Raw genomic sequence first — 20,550 nt, forward strand, 5'->3', positions numbered from 1 at the left:
TTTTGACCCATGTTCTTTCACTGATATGCGTTAAAATTGTTAAATAACAAACGAAACCGTCAACGCCATCTATACGACAGTAGGCCAAAACTAGTAGCGCCCTCTGAACGAGAATAAAATTTTCTTGATTTTCGAGGCACGTTTTTTCCTTAGACTGTATCCATCTATTACGGAGTTATATATACCTATATATCTATCTTTGGTAATAGGGTCCCGTTTTTACCCTTTGGGTACGGAACCCTAAAAACTGATGAGAAACTTGCATTAGGTCTAAACACATTTTAGAAAAACCGGACAAATGCGAGTCGGACCACCCACCGAGGGTTCCGTACTTTTTAGTATTTGTTGTTATAGCGACAACAGAAATACATCATCTGTGAAAATTTCAACTCTCTAGCTATCACGGTTCATGAGATACAGCCTAATGGTGACAGACAGACCCTCTGGGTACGGAACCCTAAAAAGGTCCCTTCTGTAGACAAGACAACAAAAGTTCTGTTAACGACGCTGGTATAGGTACATATATATCAAGTTTTTCTTATTTGAGTCTCAAGTACCTACTGAAAAAATATATCCTGCCTAAGGGTATATAGTATATAGTAGGTACAGAGTAAACAATTGCTTTCGATTCTCTTAACTTTGCGATGTCTACAGGAAAGACGCGAACGAAATTAACCATACTTTAAAATATATCTGTCGGCGGCCGATCGTAAAGTTATCCTGTGCAATTTTTTACGGTAGTCACATCATGATTAGATGGGTAGGATAGTATAGTCTTTGACATCTTTAAGGGCAACGTTAGTCTGTGTCACATCTATGGAAAAAAAAGTAAATAATTAGTTTACCATTACGGAACGCATTGAAAAATCAGTAACAAGTGGAATATAGTGCAAGTTATCTACTGTAATATCTGTTTGTGTCGCAATATTACCAAAAAAGCTACAAATTAGACCTAAAGCAGTGCTAATATCTGTGTTTATTCGGTTACCCGCGAGCTTCGTAGTTGTGCCAGCGCGTAAGCGTACAAGCGACTGTCGCGCCTCAGCGCAGCGCGTAAAGTCGAATATTGCGTGAGCAGCGGCACCGCGTAGTCACGGAGTGACACAAAGAAGCACTACGTCAAGTGGCAAAGATTAGTGCAGAAGCGACTGCACTCGTGAATCATATCTCGTTCTCAGTGAGATTTTTATTTCGTATTTGTGTGCCTTAGAAAATAGTGAGAATGAATTGCTTTAGTTTCAACATAGAGTAACTTATACTAGAGTGGTACTGTCATAGTAAATTTTGTAACCGCAGTAAATTCACTGCCATCTGTCGACACACTTTAAAACTAAAAATAAATATTTTTAAAAATACGATAAAATGTATTTAGATATGGATAAATGATTTTTTTTTATTTGCATTAATTATTTTTATGATTTTGACCCATGTTCTTTTTCACTGATATGCGTTAAAATTGTTAAATAACAAACGAAACCGTCAACGCCATCTATACGACAGTTGGCCAAAGCTAGTAGCGCCCTCTGAACGAGAATCAAATTTTCTTGATTTTCGAGGCACGTTTTTCCTTAGACTGTATCCATCTATTACGGAGTTATATCTATCTTTGGTTTCAATTACCCCATTGACAACATGGACTTGGTTTGATGAAGCTGAAAATTTGCATACGTAAGTCTGGTGACTGATCTGATGATGGAGACAGGAGGTGGTAATAGGAACTCTGTGATAAAACAACGCAATCTTATTGTGTTTGGGGTTTTTAGAATTGTCTTGATAAGTATTGGTTGCCTGTGGAAAGAAAAGTACAGTCAGCGATAAAAGCTTGTACCAAAAATGAAATTTTTGCCTAAAACTTATTAATTTAAATCTTGTATTGAACCTTGAATATACATTAAATTAGGATGAACTTCGTTTATATAACACTAAGCTTCGCATTTTGTAAACATAATTAATGTCATTACCGGGTCTAACGCGATTAATTATCATTATTTTACCTTTTTTCCGACGTTTCAACTAGGCTGCACTAGCTGTGGTCACGGAAGACTTCCCGGTAATGACATTAATTATGTGAACTTCGTTGTTTGAGAAAGTATTGATTCAAAAGAACCAATGATACGAGGTTAGAGTTCAAACAATTGTGATAACATCAATCGAATTGAGGATATCCAACTAGAACACAACATGCAGAACGCAAATAATCGGCTTCGGTCCCCTAAACCAACATCAAAAGCTTGTTTGGGCCGTGCACCGCGCAAATACACGTGTATTCATGCAAATATCATCCGCACCTAATTTAAACCTTATTCAAGGGACATAAGAGCGCTTTCACATTGTCCGATCCGTATGCCTGTCGCTCTCACAGGGAGGACAGCCGGACACGCTATGCTATACATCAAAACTCACTTGCGTTTCTATGTGTGAACGGCACGTCTGTACACGCGTCATGCGAGAAAACTGAGAGATTTTGCGAGTTTTTTCTTACTTTTTGTAACATTTTGGTTGGCCTAAAGCAAAGGGGGTGCAAAAAATAGTTATTTGTGCAACAAGAGAGGAAAGTTGGTTTTTCTTGCGTGTTTATTTTGAGTCCCGAGAAAGCGAATGATTCTAAGGTAGAATCTTGAGCGTAGCGAGGGACTCAAAAACACGAGATGTAAAATAACTTTGCTCTCGTGTTGCACACATAATTTTTCACCTCAGTAGTGAGAACATTAATAAAGGTTAAAATGTATTTCGAATTACACAGAATAAACAGAAAAAAAAAGTATTATAATATATACCATACGATACGATACGATACGATACGACACGACACGACACGACACGACACGACACGATACGATACGATACCATGAAAAAAAATGTAATAAAGTATGAAGTTCATGGCCTTCACTAAATTAAAAAGCTACATTGTTTCGCTCCCTGGAGTGAGGAAAGTCGCACTTTCCTCACTCCAGGGAGTGACGAAAGTAGGCTTGTTCGAGCTGCTGAGGTGAAAAAGACTTTAACAGTAACAAAACAAAATATTTGATAATCCAGTATCCAGTGACCACAATTATCACAAAATATTTGACGCTGTACTACGTACTACTACGTCATCTATTTTAGCTGTCAGACTAGACCTAGGAGGCAAGATTTTTCTTTTAATTTACGTTTTTCTCTTCTACACTTAATAAATCTTTGGTATTTGGTATTATATACATTCTCTCTGTCTGTTTGTTATACCTTACACATAATATTGTCTTCGGTTACCGCGATAGTTACTCATGAAATAAAATTATGAAAACGGATTATATCGCGTATATTGAATTTATAATACATCCCGACGTTTCGAACCCTTTACAGCGTTCACCCGTTGACCACGAACGTTGTAAAGGGTTCGAAACGTCGGGATGTATTATAAATTCAATATACGCGATATAATCCGTTTTCATAGTTTTATTTAATACCTTACACAGTTTTCGGTCACACAGGTAGGTACCTGAAATAAGTCTTACCGTCTTACCTATATGTTTACTAACGAAAAACTGACAAAGCCCTCCAGTGGCGGAGGCCGGATTCGAACCGGCTTAGTGTTGAGTAGTAAAAGACAAATCAGTGTTTAATTAGATAATTTAATTTGTTCCCAAAGTTTAGGTAATAATATTACACTTCAAAACTCGCGTTTTGTACACATAATTAATGTCATTACCGGGTCAAACGCGATAAAGTTTTATTATTTTTCCCTTTTATCCGACGTTTCAACTAGTAGACCGCGGGCCAGGAACAGATTTCATGACCAATCGCCTCCCGGGCGAAAACTCGTATAGTGGTTAACGGCTATGTATGATGAACCCTCGTGAACTTCAGCTGCCGCTCCGTTGGTGGGTTGAGGAATGGCAGCAAATAGTCTATAAAAATTTTTTTGTCATCGCCTCCCGCTTGATACTTTGTCAGATAATAGTTCAGATGCTATTGTAAATAAACAAAATCGTCAGCCGATTGTATCGCTGTGGAAAGACCGTCAGCTGGTCACATGAACATGTAAAAAAGAAAATTCTTTTCAGTCAGCGGCGTCATCGCCTCCCGTTTGATACTTTGTTAGATGATGGTTTAGATGCTATTGTTAATAAAACAAATCGTCAGCCGGTTGTATCGCGGTGGAAAGACCGTGTTACGCGCTTCGGTGGCTGCCATTCCTCAACCCACTAACGGAGCGGCAGCTGACATTCACGAGGGTTCATCATACATAGCCGTTAACCGCTATACGAGTTTTCGCCCTGGAGGCGATGACTGACGAAATTTGCGCCTGGCTCGCGGTCCATAGGTTGCACTAGCTGTGGTCACGGAAGACTGACGTCCCAGCAAATGTCAATTGAGATATTGGTAAACAACACTAAACTACCCGACATTCGTTTATATAAATGTTGGGGGTAGCCAAAAAAATTTTATCTACCCGTTTCTGTTTAATATTTAAGGTAAAATAATGAAATTTAATCGCGTTAGACCCGGTAATGACATTAATTAGGTAATGATATAAGTTTCTAAAGTGCATGTGTTTGTTACAGATATGCTTCAGTCGTTGTTGCAACCAAGGGATAATCAGCGGCGTGAGTATTGCTTCTGTTTTTATAAAAACTACACATTTAAATAAAATCATTAATTAAGCAAGATAGATTAATAGGACTCCCTAAACAAGCTAGTGTCTTAGAAATTTGACTTCATTTCACAAATATAGTTATATTATTAAAAGCATTGCAATTTGCTAGCGCGGGTTCGAGTCTCGCCCGAGACGGTTCTTGATGATTTTTTTCTAAAATATACTTTGTTTTCTATGAATGATCGGCAGTGTGTTCGGAATTAGGCGAGCTAAAATACCTAGGTTTTCTTCGCAAAAGGTAATATGTACAGTCAAGGGCATAAATATATAAACATTCCCATAGTTTCAAAAATATGTGTACGCTCTTACACCTTAGACAATAAAGTCGTGTTCACATATTTTTGAGCCATTTGTCTGTATCGATATTTTTGCCTTCGACTGTAGTGGTTAAAACCGGGTCGAAAAATATACCGGGTACCTATTCGATGTTTATCCGGGTACTGGTCGTAATGTTAAACATACATGTTTTTACTTAGAGTTTGGGATGTTGTATGTTAGTTTTAAAAAGTGTGACGAAAATGTTGCCAGATGTTACTATAGTTGTAACTTTTAGATTTACCTACATAAAACATCCCGTACTGTAAGTAAAAATATGTATGTTTAACATTACGACTATTTAATTATCGATTAATACCCGGTATTCAAGCAAAAAAAAATTTTCTTCCCGGTTGTAACCACTATTATATTATTCCTCTTGCGAAAAACAGGTATTTTACCTCACCTCGGTTTTTTAGCATTAGAAAAAAGGTAAACAATTTTGATGTGTCTTTTTATTGAAAAATATTGAAGAACGCTTTTAAAAAATTAAGTTTATATCACTTATGAAAGCAAAAGAATGTAAAAGATCGTATTATGATTTATAATTGTAACATATTTGCTGTGACTTATTTTTCTAAAGTGATTTTTAACAAATAAACACGTCAAGATCGCTTACCTTCTTTCTAATGCTATAAATAACGAACTAATTCCGATCACGTTATGTTTTCTATAGGTTCGGCCCCGGACCGTTCTAACATGAGTCATCCTTAACCCTTATTAGTATTGTGTCATACAAGTGACAGATACCTACATAAATACACAATAATGTCATAGTCGTAACTTATGTGCTTCGCCCCACTTGCTGGACGGTGACACATAAATCATAACTACCAGTGATGTATGTGGAACAATATCACTAGAACTTGTAAATGCCTGACGTCTGCATTGTGCAATGACCTAGAACTCCTAGAACTAAGTAGATCCATAGTAATTAGATGTAGAACTTAATCCCTATTGGTTCCATTTAAAAAGAAAAGTCACTAGACGGAATGACGAATGAAAATAAAATAATGATATTACGATCCATCCACATATATGTGTGGATTCCACACATATAAAAAATAACCATGCGACATCATGCGACTCTCCTGTGGACATCATAAAATAAACAAACTTTAAAGCCTAATTTTCGTAATGTCCACAGTGAAGACACCGGTTCTTCCGAACGTTTTTGACCCAATTATGGGTAGAGCTAGCGACGCGACGCCATTGGTCTCACTCAAAATATTAGTGTTCTCGTATAAGCTCCCCTTCTTCTTCCTAGCCTTATCCAATTTACTTGGGGTCGGTTCTCCTTATACGGCGTCGCCAGGAGCTTCTGTCCTGGGTCGTCTCTGGTGGTATTATTTTTTCTTTAAGGTTCTTTTTTACAAGACCTATCTTGTTGTTGTTTAGCACCTTTCTCGTCATGTGGTATCGCCTCATGACGTGGCCATAACATCGTAGTCGATTTTCGGTGAGTTTTTCTTCAATTAACCTTACTCTGATTCTCTCTCTGGTTCTCGTATAAGTCCCCAAAAGCCCCTATCAACATCATCATCTTGCCCACTTGCTTGCATCTTGGCCTTGTCCATCTTTACAGATGATTTGAGCAGCATTGTGTTATCTAGCGACAGCATCGCTCGTGGCTAAATAACCCGATCCTTGAACGGCACAATCGTCCACATTTTTGACAAGTAAAAGTACATCCTCATCACGTCTTATTGCCCGTTTTCGCGCCAAGTCTTGAATCCAGGGGTAGTAGCACGGTACACTTATCACCATGCCTGTCACGTTCTAACAAGTATGTGAGTGCGAAAGTGACGCACTTAGTGATAGGGGAACCATGCTGCGCGGGCAGGACCTATCACGGGTTTCGCCTCTTAAAAGGCTGTTCCTCCACTCAGCGCGGTTTGTTGCTAAGCCCCTATATGGGGCATTTTTGGGGCAAAGGGACCTTATTGTCGATGGCGCTTACGCCGCACAGCGTCGCGCGGCATTGTGTTTATATCGGAGCATCGTTTATAATGGCGTAAGCGCCATCGAACACATCTATTTACCAACAAGCAATTAACGAGCTGGGCCCTGCCAAATCGTCTGCCAAGCGTAACAAACGAGCTCCAACCGATCGATTAAATCATTCGATCACAATCACAAGAATGTTCTATTTGGAGAACAAAACGGTTTGCTATTAACTGCATTTACTGCGTTTTACAAAATTTTCACTCTTGGACTGTGGGAAACACTGAAAGTTTTAAAAACAGGGAACTAGTAATTAAGCAGTCAATCTTTTTATGATTGCTCAAACGCTTTCTGACCACGGTCATCGGGCATACATTTTTCTTTAGGATGGAGTCACCGTGAAAAGCACAAGGTGCATTCTTCGAAAGCCTTTTTAGTGTAGCAAATCTAAGATACCCAAGTGTATAAATTAAGTTGCTTCGTCTTTAACCTCCACTATTCGCATACTAAATAAAATTCACCTGGGACATCCCGGCGTCAATTTAAGGATATGATAGAGGTTTCTCTCTAAATTCCTAAATAATCACCAAAAAAACTATATAAAATTGGCAGTTATAATTAGATTATAATTAGAGAGGCTAAGTTGTGACGAACGCAACCATTGGTTAAATGAGAAATCAACATTCGGCACAGATCATAACCTATTCATTATAAATAAGTATCATTATGGCATGTAGTTACTTATGATGTGCCGTCAGAAAGTTGCGGAAATAGCGAAAGGTTCACATGGAAAAAAATCGCAAACTATTTATATTTTAGTATGGGAATCGATTTTTTTCCTTAAATAAAAGTTTCCTTAATTTCCTGTGCTTCCGAGAAGTTTTCCAACTTTTTGGAAAGTTTCCGAAACCTTTGGTGAACCCTACGTGACTAGCGAAATAGTCCGATAGATATTGGCTACATATTTATTGTGTCTATTTACTGATCGTATTTCTAGATGCCTATACCTAAAGTGGCTCGACTAACCTTACTTCACCTGAAATTAAACGTCATAACTTATTAAACATATTAATAACGGGTCACTCACGTATTTTAAGTCGAAAACACTCGACAGTCGGACAGTCGGAGTGAAACATGTCGAGCGTTTTTCGACTTAAAATACGTGAGTGACCCGTTATTTGTTTAATATGTCTGTGCATGTCTCACGGAAGTTTTGTTATAACGACTTATCTAGGAACAACCTCCATTCTAAATTGTTCAAATTAACTATATTTCAACTTAGCAATGTAACGAGCTTTGTTGAGCTCGTAGTTCGCCCTCGCATATGTAGCGGGAAACCAGTAGTTTCGGATTCAAACAAACTCAAGGATTCCCGGATTTGACATTTCCATTTCCTTTTCACCAACTCTGCGCAGGTTTATTTGGGATAGGTGTTATTATACGAATGGGTCTACCGCGATTTAATTTCATTGTTCCCGTTCGTATAATTAAATATGTGTTCAATAAATAGGGATATAGGGATAGGTATGGGTAGGGCCCAGTACTGACTATCAGCCCGCACGACGATATCACACTATCGAATGAAGAGGATTTGCCACACTGGATGCGTTCTGCGGTCAGCGGTCAGGTCAAACCCGCATTATTTATTTATTTATTATGTATGAACAACATTGACAGCAACCTTTGAAGTTGAAATTTGACCTGACCGCTGCCAGCAGAACGCATCCAGTGTGGCAAATCCTTAAGGGTTCTGAATATCACAATATGTAGTTGCCTTTTTGAACATGATAGTCGCTATCTCGCCACATTGCCTCTAATGTTTTGTCAGGATATTAGGACATAGGTCAATATTAGGATAGGATTTTATAACCTGACGGATTCTGGGTTCCTAAATTGGTCAAAGTGGGTTAATAACGTAATTGAAACGGTTACAAATAGGAACAGATTGAACAAACCGACCCAGTAGGTATTCCTCAGAGGAAAAAGGAATACTGAACGGATACTAACTTTGAAATGCAAATCTTCTGGTTATTTACTGAAGTGCAGTTCGTATGCATTTACTTGCAATTTCCATCCGCTGCATAAAATGGTTAAAATTCAGAAAACATACATACCTAATCTCTTCATCCGTCTTTCCGTCTTGAGACTTTTATTCTTGTTTACTTAGGACTAATAGGCAAGATTTAAAATAACATCTGGGGCCCGTTACTCAAAAGCTTGTAACTTGTAATACAAGCGGATGTCACTTTTTGACAGCGTTTGTTAGAAAGGGACTTCCGCTTGTATTTATTGTCTTTAAAAAGGTAGAGTTCGCGTTGACATTAATGACAATATGCAATAAAATTGGAAACTTTCACTTGAATTAAGTTCCATATTAGTACAGTCGAAGGCAACAATATCGATCCAGACAAATGGCTCAAAAATATGTGAACACGACTTTATTGTCTAAGGTGTAAGAGCGTACACGTATTTTTGAAACTTTGGGAATGTATAAATATATATTTATGCCCTTGACTGTACCTACACAAATACAATAAATTAAATAAAGACACAGAAAATGAAAAGTTGCCTCTTCTATTCCAGAAATTTAACTGAAACAAACGTTTTAGTTTTTGTACAAGCCAACTAAAAATTATAACTTTTATAACCTTGAAATCTTCTTGACTACATCTATCTACTCTACATAATAACTCATTTGCATGAGATTAAGATCATAAAAAAAGGCCATAAAAAGTCTCCCATTCTACAGGCTGGAAAAAATTAATGGGCCCTGGAGGGAAAGTGCCTTAGCTCATTTTACTTAAACGAAACATTCTTTTATTTTTAAAAAGAAACAAAACTGCATTCTCGTAAAAATCAACTGTTTCATTAAGCTAGTTGTAGATTGCTAGCGTTAACTAGAATTTCTGATCTCTCAAAATGTTCACAGCGAAGATGATTGGTGCTATGCCAGCAGTGGCGGTGCGCCACGAGCGGCGGCGGAATGAGAAGAGAGGCGGAGGACGGCGGCCGTCGCAGCTGCCCCTACAGTTGGGAAGACCGGGGGAAGGAGAGCCCACGCCATCGCCTGACCACCACAGACCACTAGCAGAAGTTGTATGTAGCAAGGTTAGTTACTATCATAACTCCTCCTTCAACACACCACCGATTAAAACTAAGTTGAAGAAAAGTGAGAATAAAAAGACGTTGCTGCTAGAAAGGGAACCGCACGCTCGCAAAGATAGAATGTTTTTAGGTTAGGTTAATGAGATGAGAGGCGGAAGACGGCGGCCGTCGCAGCTGCCTCTACAGTTGTACAGTTGGGAAGACCGGGGGAAGGAGAGCCCACGCCATCGCCTGACCACCACAGACCACTAGCAGAAGTTGTATGTAGCAAGGTAACTCCCCCTTCAAAACAGACCTCCGATTAAAACTAAGACGAAGAAAAGTGAGAATAAATAGACGGTGCTGCTAGAAAGACCTAGGAAGGGAAACGCTCGCAAAGGTAGAATGTTTTTAGGTGTGAACGGACATCACAACAGGCTCTCCCGTTGGATAGGCCGGGGACTGCTACATTGCCAGACCACAGACCGCGGAGATCATATGCAACAAAGTGATAAAAGACAGAAGCTTTAGCTGAGGGTGACCAGGGAGGGGAAAAGTGCAAGTGACCGACTATGTAGGTCCTATATTTAAAGGTAGGATGAAGACAGATTCTCACTTTAGCTATTCACAAAATACATGCTGCAAACTTCAAAGCCATTCACTTTGTACTTGTCATCGTGTTGTGCTGCTCCTCTTGTTTGCTCTTTAGCTATTTATGTTATCTTCAATTAAGTCCTAAGTTGAGGGAAGATAGGTACATATAACTCATATAAGTGACTCTATTGGTTATTGACAAACATCCCTCGCTATGCATTCTCTCACATCTCTGATGTAAACATGGATAAGATTTTTTTTAATTATATTAGTAGTAGTAGTAAATCACTTTATTGTACAAAAAAAAAATCGAATGAGTTGACGACCGGTCTAGGCCGAGTAGGTATAGTGACCCTGCCTGTGAGTGTGAAGCCGATGGTCCTGGGTTCGAATCCCGGTAATAGCATTTATTGGTGTGATGAGCAGATTGACTGGTAAGCCCAAGGAGGCTTGTGTTATGGGTACTCAGACAACGATCTCTGTGCTCATGATGAGCACAGATGTTCCTGAGTCATGGGTGTTTTCTATGTATTTATATATATATATATATCGTTGTCTGAGTACCCATAACACAAGCCTCCTTGGGCTTACCAGTCAATCTGTGTAAAAATGTCCTATAATATTTATTTATTAAAAAAAAGCGGAAATTTTTATAAAAACGTAACAACCTACTTTTTTACTGGAGTTTTGTTGTTGGGGTAAATAGGCAACAAATAATTTACATTAACATTTAACATGTACAATTTAAATTTATGCTAACAAAACCTAAAACTAAACCTTAAATATAAAAGACTTCCCCCAAATCACCCCCTTCCGGCATGGTCGCAAGGACGCTAGCGGCGTTACCCCTCTGCACCGCCAGACTTAGCCTCTGGGCAAAGAAAGCGCCCGCCCTAAAAAAGTATAAATATTTTAGAAACTGACCATCACCTTCATTTTCCAGTTGCTGGCCCTCCACTTCGTAGTGGGCACCCTCCTCCTGGGAATCGTCATCATGGTGGTAGGAGTCGTGCAACTGTCGCCAGGAGCTGAGGCAGCCCAGCACCGGTATTACCTGATGGGGACAGGCGCTATTCTCATGAGTGCTGGAGTCCTGGGGTGTGCTCTCAGGTGAGGAACCTTGTGGGCATCGTCATGGTGGTGGGAGTCATGCAGCTCTCTTCAGGAGCTGAAGCAGTGCAGCACCGGTATTACCTGATGAGGATAGGCGCTGTCCTCATCCTCATAACTTCTGGAGTGCTGGGATGTGTTCTCAACTTCTCAAGTTGGATAACTTTTCTTCTAGCCCACTCATCTTGATTAAATCTTTTGAGGTTTTAGCACTGTATGACACTAAGGGTAGGCTGTGCTCAGAAGATTTGTTTGATAAGAAGTCATGACTTTCTACCAACACAACATTTGCCGACATTCTCATACAGCAGTGGCTAGTTATGGTTGTGGACTTCGCAGTTACTAGAATGTTCCTTAGTTCAGCTCGGCCGAGTTTCGTTCTCATTTTAATACTACTTGTTGGATAGTAATGAAACTTTGCACATGCAATGACATGAGCTATATTGCCTGTAATGAGTTTGTATAGGTCCAGCTTATAAAACAAATGAAATAGAGCCAAGAGAAGTTTTGTATGAAAAACTTTAATTCGCTGTATTTTTTACTATGGTATCTGAAGCTACATAAACTATTGCTGTGCTATTTTTGGCGCGAAGCTACCTAAGATCTACGGAGAATTTCGTCAATGATGTGACAAATTTAATTTCACTACAATTACAAATGTATAATACAGGCATATATATATATACCTTATCCTATTATAAGTACAAAGTTTCAGAGCAATCTAGCTAGACGTTTTAAAATAATAGCGTAACTACGTTTGTATGGAGAACCGAGCTTGCTGCGGACTCCTAAGTCTGTTATTTGTTCGCAATGTTACGTTCGTCATATTTCCTAAAGGTCACATGACATATGGCGACATTTAAACGTTAATCGGTTCGATAAATGTTGACGCAGGCGTTAAACTTGTTCCATTATTGAATGCCTGCTTGTGCTTTTGTCGTATTCCTTTGCACCAAGCCAGAAATCCTTTCTTCATATCATACCACAGTGATATATGGCATTTTGGCAGAACAGACTACGATTTAGATACGGCCAAAGCCAAAAGGTTTCCTCTATACAATTTTCATTGTCACATACACCATTTTGGTAGCATAAGCTACGTACGCCATACAAAACCAAAAAGTCTTATCCCCGTATGATCTTCATAGTGACTTATGAGGTTTTTGTAGGAACGGCAGTGATGTCCGCGTTGGTGAATTATGACCCGTTTGTCAAATAAAGCGCTTTGCGAACTCGCGAGCGTCTATTGTATGAATGTGGCTTAGGGCTGCTACATTGACCAACTCAATAATTTATGTGATTTTTCTTGTCGAAAATGACTCATCTTACTAGTTGTATAATGTGAGGAACTACTATTGTTGCTAACTGTAACAATAACATGCAATTTTTCATTTCTTAAAAATACCTACAGAATTGACCTTTTGAATTATGTTTTCAACACCGACGCGCAGAAAAACCGTAATTAACAGCAACAAAGCTCGGAAAATGAGGAAAGTCGTTTCCTGGCTCTCTAACAAAAGGAAAAAGGTCTGTTACTCGTGAACTTCACTCGCTATTCTACCGACAAACCATTTTAAATGTGACCTCCGCTTATGTTTGCGAATTTTATTTTTTACTTACTTACTTCGCTGGCTCAACGACCCGAAGTGGATCTTGGCCTCCGATACTAGGTTTCGCCATTCGTTCCTATCCTGTGCGATCCGACGCCATTCAGCCGTTGCCAGCCAGTCAGCCAATTGTCGGTTTTTTGGGCACGCATCAAAGGGAATCGCCGGGTGCGTTGTAGGTACTAGGCGATCATGGATGCTTGCACGATGATATTGCCGATGATAGACAATGATAATATCAACGATCTTCGCAGATAGTGTACCATCAAGCGAAACGAAAATTGTGAACGGTTTGTTTCTTAAAGGATGACTCACGTTAGACCGGGCCGTGTCCGGGTCGGAGCTTTCGGCGCTTCGTTTTCTATAGAAAGCATCAAGTGATCACCTGTCATGTCATAGAAAAGTAAGCGCCGGAAGCTCCAGCCCGGAAACGGCCCGGTCTAACGTGAGTCATCCTTCTCTTTCAGTCTGATATAAATAATTCGCGAAAATAGGTGAGTAGTTTTAGCGACTAACCTGCATATGTAATTATGTATGCGTGTGTATGTATGTACATACAGGCTCCTAAAATCATAACCCTTTCCGTAGCTGATGGGTGAAATAATTACCTAAGGAAAATACGGTCAACGCGGCATAATGTGTTAAGTAAATTGGTCGATGGAATGTGGTAACCCTAGACTGGCAACGCGCCAAACTGAAATATTGACGGTGACGAACGGACGCAATACCGACGTCCGGAAAAATAGAATAAAGGCTATGGCGTTATTCATAAAAATCATAAACGCGTTACTGGCCTGAATTACCTATGAATCGATTGTCTTCATTTTGACTTATTTGCAAGAAAGTATGGTCGAGTTTAGTGTCAAATGAAAGTGCTCGGTTTCCACATTTATTTATTTTTATTTTTTAATTTAAGATTTTAAAATAATTAGCAAGATAAAAAAGGAATAAAATAAACTAATATTTAACAAGAAAGATTACGTATTAAACATATTAATAACGGGTCACTCACGTATTTTAAGTCGAAAAACGCCCATTGGTGGCGCCTCGGTACGGAGTGAAACATGTCGAGCGTTTTTCGACTTAAAATACGTGAGTGACCCGTTATTAATATGTTTAATATGTCTGTGTCTCACGGAAGTTTTGTAAGAAAGATTACGGCTTACCACAGATACAGTTTATTTTTATCTCCATGGCAAAGCTCCATGGCGACTTCAATCTAAGTTAAGGGCTCCACAGACCTTGCGATTTGCCGACTAAGTGCATTCAAAATTTATCTATCTTTTTGGCGAACCGCGAGTTCTCAGTTCGGGGCGAAGGCGAACTACTAGTTTAACTAAATCAGGCCCGTAAAGTTTTATGAATAAGGGGGTTGTGCTATATTAGTTTTACTGGCCCGTTATAAGACAAGTTGTATGAAAAAGTTGGTACAATTAGGCTCATGCATGAAGTTTATATTTGAACGAAATATGTTTTATTCGGATGTTTGTTACCGTTATATCATGTTATAAATGCATTTCCGTTTTTAAATTACCATTTAATTACTTAAAATTATAAATAAAAAGTACAAAAATTTGCCCGCGAAAAGCTAGTGAGCGAAACGCTCGAAACGCCACGTGACGTCACGCGTTCGACAGATTAGTGTCATTAGTAGCAAACGTCAGTCGGGCCGCCCAACGTGTGACGTCATCACGCTCTGTTGAATTCGCGCCAAAAATTGTGAGCGTTTCAACCGCTCAAAAATTTTCAACATTTTAAATATTTTTTAATAAAATAATGTTAAGAGCCAACAGGAGTGGTCATTTCTCCATACAAACGTACTCGACTGTTTCCTCCCTGGTTTTTGAAGCTAGAGGAATGATTTTTTCAACACAGATTAATATTGTCAATATCTGTGTCGGTGTGTTTTGCTTTTTTTGATATTTTTGTTTTTTAAGGCGCTAGAGCCCTTCAAACATGGCCAAAAATGGCCTCACTGACTATGCCGCAATGAGAGGCGTGGTATTCAAAACTGGTATCAATTAGCCAAAAAATCAAAACAGTCCGACACAGACAATTTCACAATCATTTAGATTTCCAAATTTGGTTACGATTGCTTAAGTTTTGGAGGAGGAAACAGTCGAGTACGAAACCTCGATTTTTGAGATTTTTACGCAGGATTTTTCGCCTAAGCTGCAGTTGTCCTTATCGCACTAATTTTAGGGGCGGGGTCAAGTTTCTAAATACGTACACGGACAGAAAAGTGATGGGCAATAGTCGACATTGAAAGTCGATAATCTAGTGATATGATAAGTTATCGATAAACCATAACAAAGTCGCGATTCGCCTCTTAGTAGGCGAAGTAAGTAAAGTGAGTATGCACTTTGGCCTCAGGGGATATCGTTTAACACTATTTATTATTCCTTGGTTCATACAAAGCTGAGCTGACGCACTAGCTACGAGATTAAGTCCTGGCTACCCCCCAAAAAGGGAGGGGAAAAGTCGGCTTCTGCGGTCCAGTTTGCCTCTATTTCTACCTATCTCTTGATATGAGATCAAATTTGGTATACATTTTGTGTAAATTAGGGACGAATAATTTATTTCAGAAATAATAGTTTCACATTTTCATACACAAATCTGAATATACGAACGAAAAATTAAAACTATATATAATTTTTGGTCACAGATTTGCTCTTTAGAAGCAAATTGTGGTGATTTGCACTAAAAATTAATTACACAATTTAGTTTATTCATTCTTTATTTAGAAAAGTATCAGTTCTAAGTACGTATTATTATATTGCTTTATATTTTACAATTTTCACTATTATTCAAAAATTTATTTTAAACAAAGTATTAATTTTATTAAAACTTTTGTGACGTGATCTCATGAAAGGGGCTCCACGAGGCGAAATACTTTTTACGCCAATTATTTTCTTTTTTTTTTAAATTTACAACAAAGACGAAAGTTCGAAAAAAATGTGGTTACTTAATAATTGCCTAACTTGTTGAAAAAATTACTTTACATAATATCAATTTATAACCGTAGTATATTCCATGATATGTTTTAAATACACCATATTATTTCCTAATTTTTAAAAGAATATTTAATAATATTGTCTTCGGTTACCGCGATAGTTACTCATGAAATAAAACTATGAAAACGGATTATATCGCGTATATTGAATTTATAATACATCCCGACGTTTCGAACTCTTTACAGCGTTCGTGGTCAACGGGTGACTGAGGAAAAATTACAAAATGCAAAAATACCCACATACTAAAATAATGAACAATCATAGACTACAAACTTTAAGGCTGGTTGTACATGCAAAATCGGTTCATAAGGCTAGTTATACACTATAATTAATTTTCAAGTAAAGATATATATATATACGCGATAAAAATAAACTATGCCGGCTCCAACCCTACACCACGGACCCGAGAAGATTTAATTCCCTCCTAAATTGTAGGAGGGTATCCCAATATGGGACCGGCAACAAACTCGGCGGGACACATCTTTTCAAAACATCAGAATGTCCAGCATCATCCAACACTACGGTCTCACAGTCTATGTCTCGCTTGTTCCTTTATCAGGTGGACTACAGGATCCCAAGCTGGTGGTAGAGAAAAGCCATCTTCCCTATTAAAGTTTGGATATTTCTTAATCTCAATGGCCTCGCGCAGCATTCTGGGTATGTAACGCTTCTCCTTGGCAAGAACCAGAGGCTTATCAAACTTGATTGAGTGATTGGCTTTATCCATGACATGCTCACAGACAGCAGACCTAGGTCGACGGTGCTTGACATCAGCTATGTGTTCCTTCACCCGAGTGGAAATGCTCCGTTTCGTCTGCCCGACATATGATAGGCCACACTCACAGTCCAGCCTGTACACTCCTGCAGTCTGTAGAGGGGTATTGCATTTTACAGGCCTCAGGAATTGTGACATCTTCTTCATTGGCTTGAAATATGTTTTTATAGAAGCACGCTTCAAGATGTGGCTGATCCTGTCCGTGACCCCCCTGACAAAAGGCAGAATGGCAGGCCTGCGCTCGACTGTGGGGATCTTAATGTGGGACCTCTGGTTGACCCGCGGTATCCTGAGCTCGTTTGCCTGGAGCGCGCGCCTGGCATGCTGGAGCTCCGCGGCCAGATGCTGGTCATCACATATCCTCTGGGCTCTCTGAAACAAAGATTTGCCTACTGTAACAAGTTGACTGGGATGGTGATGCGATTTGCCATTTAAGTACCTATCAGTATGAGTAGGTTTCCTATACACAGTGCGACCTAGGGTGTTATCAGGATTTCTTTTTACCAATACATCTAAGAAGGGGCAATACATCTTGAAGCGTGCTTCTATAAAAACATATTTCAAGCCAATGAAGAAGATGTCACAATTCCTGAGGCCTGTAAAATGCAATACCCCTCTACAGACTGCAGGAGTGTACAGGCTGGACTGTGAGTGTGGCCTATCATATGTCGGGCAGACGAAACGGAGCATTTCCACTCGGGTGAAGGAACACATAGCTGATGTCAAGCACCGTCGACCTAGGTCTGCTGTCTGTGAGCATGTCATGGATAAAGCCAATCACTCAATCAAGTTTGATAAGCCTCTGGTTCTTGCCAAGGAGAAGCGTTACATACCCAGAATGCTGCGCGAGGCCATTGAGATTAAGAAATATCCAAACTTTAATAGGGAAGATGGCTTTTCTCTACCACCAGCTTGGGATCCTGTAGTCCACCTGATAAAGGAACAAGCGAGACATAGACTGTGAGACCGTAGTGTTGGATGATGCTGGACATTCTGATGTTTTGAAAAGATGTGTCCCGCCGAGTTTGTTGCCGGTCCCATATTGGGATACCCTCCTACAATTTAGGAGGGAATTAAATCTTCTCGGGTCCGTGGTGTAGGGTTGGAGCCGGCATAGTTTATTTTTATCGCGTATATATATATATCTTTACTTGAAAAATAATTATAGTGTATAACTAGCCTTATGAACCGATTTTGCATGTACAACCAGCCTTAAAGTTTGTAGTCTATGATTGTTCATTATTTTAGTATGTGGGTATTTTTGCATTTTGTAATTTTTCCTCAGTCACCCGTTGACCACGAACGCTGTAAAGAGTTCGAAACGTCGGGATGTATTATAAATTCAATATACGCGATATAATCCGTTTTCATAGTTTTATTTCAGAATATTTAATACCTTTAAAATAATATCTATCTGTCTGTCTGTCTGTCAATCTGCCTGTCCGTCTGTCACCAGGCTGTATCTCGTGAACCGTGATAGCTAAAAAGTTGCAATATTTACGGATGATGTATTTCTGTTGCCGCTATAACAACAAATACTAAAAACAGAATAAAATATTTTTTTAAGTGGGGCTCCCAAACAACAAACGGGATTTTTTGCCGTTTTTTGCGTAATGGTACGGAACCGACTCGCACTTGGCCGTTTTTTGTTAATAGCTTTGAACTTTTTTTATGTGGGAATAAACGCTTCGAATACATTTTTCTAGACATCATTCTGAATCCAATGAGGTATCATACGTATTTTTAGGAGTTAGTATCTCTATTAGTGGCAGCCGTACAAGCCCAATTTCAAAGAAAAACCGCAAATCGATGTACAGGTTAGCCGTTTGGCACACGCATACTAATAGGTCAAAACAAAATTTTTGACCCGCAGTTTCTAAAAAAATCCCTTAGGAGGGGAATGCTGAAACATTTTTTTTGTATGAAAAAAAAAACATATTTTTTTTCCAAAAACCTATCGTGTGTGGTATCATACGAAAGGGCTTTTTGAGGCGATTCTAAAATTATACCACATCATTACATTTTAGCCATTTTTTTGTAAATTAAAACAAATAGAATTTTCAAAACACACCAAGTTTGGGGTCGTTAAAGGGTTAAGTAGAACTGTGTCACTTTGTATTGAAAAAAAAAACTAAATAATTTTTTTATTGCTTTTTTGGGGTTACATATGAGGATATCACGTATCATTTGTACAAAAAAAATCAGCCATATCGTATCTGGAGGAGCCCAAACTTGGTATGTTTTGAAAATTCTTTTTCTTTCAATTTAAGAAAAAACCGGCCAAGTGCGAATCGGAATCGGGCGCCGAGGGTTCCGTACATTACACAATTTAAACAATGTATTTTTATGTGAAACGTGAGTGAAAGGTAAATTGCGGTTTACGATTTATAACGTATTAAAAAAAAACTACTAACTAGATCTCGTTCAAACCAGTTCTCGGTAAAAGTTGGCAAGGTAATGTACATCATATATTTTTTCAGTTTTATCATTCTCTTATTTTAGAAGTTAGAGGGGGGGTTACACATTTTACCACTTTGGAAGTGTCTCTCGGTCTCGCGCAAACTATTCAGTTTAGAAAAAAAATATATGAGAAACCTCAATATCATTTTTGAAGACCTATCCATAGATACCACACACGTATGGGTTTGATGAAAAAAAAAAATTTTTGGGTTTCAGTTCTAAGTATGGGGAACCCCTAAAATGTTTTTTTTCCTATTTTTGAGTGAAAATCTTAATGCGGTTCACAGAATACATCTACTTACCAAGTTTCAACAGTTCTTATAGTTTCGGAAAGAAGTGGCTGTGACATACGGACGGACGACAGACAGACAGACATGACGAATCCATAAGGGTTCCGTTTTTTGCCATTTGGCTACGGAACCCTAAAAATGGCTAAAATGCAATGATGTGGTATATTTTCAGAATCGCTTCAAAAAGCCCTTTCGTATGATAGATGAGAAGTATACGATAGGTTTAAAAAAAAAGTTTTTTTTTATACAAAAAAGGTTTCAGCACTCCCCTCCTAAGGGAATTTTTTTTAGGAACTGCGGGTCAAAATTTTTGTTTTGACTAGTATATACGTGTACCAAACGGCTAACCTGTACATCGATTTGCGGTTTTTTTATGCGAACAGCTTACACTATTTTTTTCACCACCTTGAACCTTTTGTAGACTAGACTATTGTCCCAAAATATTGGGCGACGACCGGTCGTCTGGCCTAGGAGGTAGTGACCCTGCCTGTGAAGCCGATGGTCCTGGGTTCGATGATATGATATGATGAGCACAGATATTTGTTCCTGAGTCATGGGTGTTTTCTATTTGTATTTAAGTATTTATATATTATGTATATCGTTGTCTGAGTACCCATAACACAAGCCTCCTTGGGCTTACCGTGGGACTTAGTCAATCTGTGTAAGAATGTCCTATAATATTGATTTAATATTTATTATTATTTATTTATTTATTGGGTTT

The 20,550-nt window shown here is 38.7% G+C and overlaps 1 protein-coding gene across 1 annotated transcript in view; it reads left to right on the plus strand.

The window, feature by feature from the left end:
* Positions 1-20,550, plus strand: part of LOC134744478 (uncharacterized) — a 118,024-nt gene that overhangs the window by 91,170 nt on the left and 6,304 nt on the right. Inside the window, exons 2-4 of the mRNA XM_063678297.1 lie at positions 4,545-4,586; positions 9,825-10,003; positions 11,517-11,683. Coding sequence (XP_063534367.1) covers positions 4,547-4,586; positions 9,825-10,003; positions 11,517-11,683 — 386 coding nt within the window. The 5' untranslated portion in view covers positions 4,545-4,546. The remainder of the gene's footprint in view (positions 1-4,544; positions 4,587-9,824; positions 10,004-11,516; positions 11,684-20,550) is intronic.

This window comes from Cydia strobilella, chromosome 9 (assembly GCF_947568885.1).
Source record: "Cydia strobilella chromosome 9, ilCydStro3.1, whole genome shotgun sequence".
Lineage (NCBI taxonomy): Eukaryota > Metazoa > Arthropoda > Insecta > Lepidoptera > Tortricidae > Cydia > Cydia strobilella.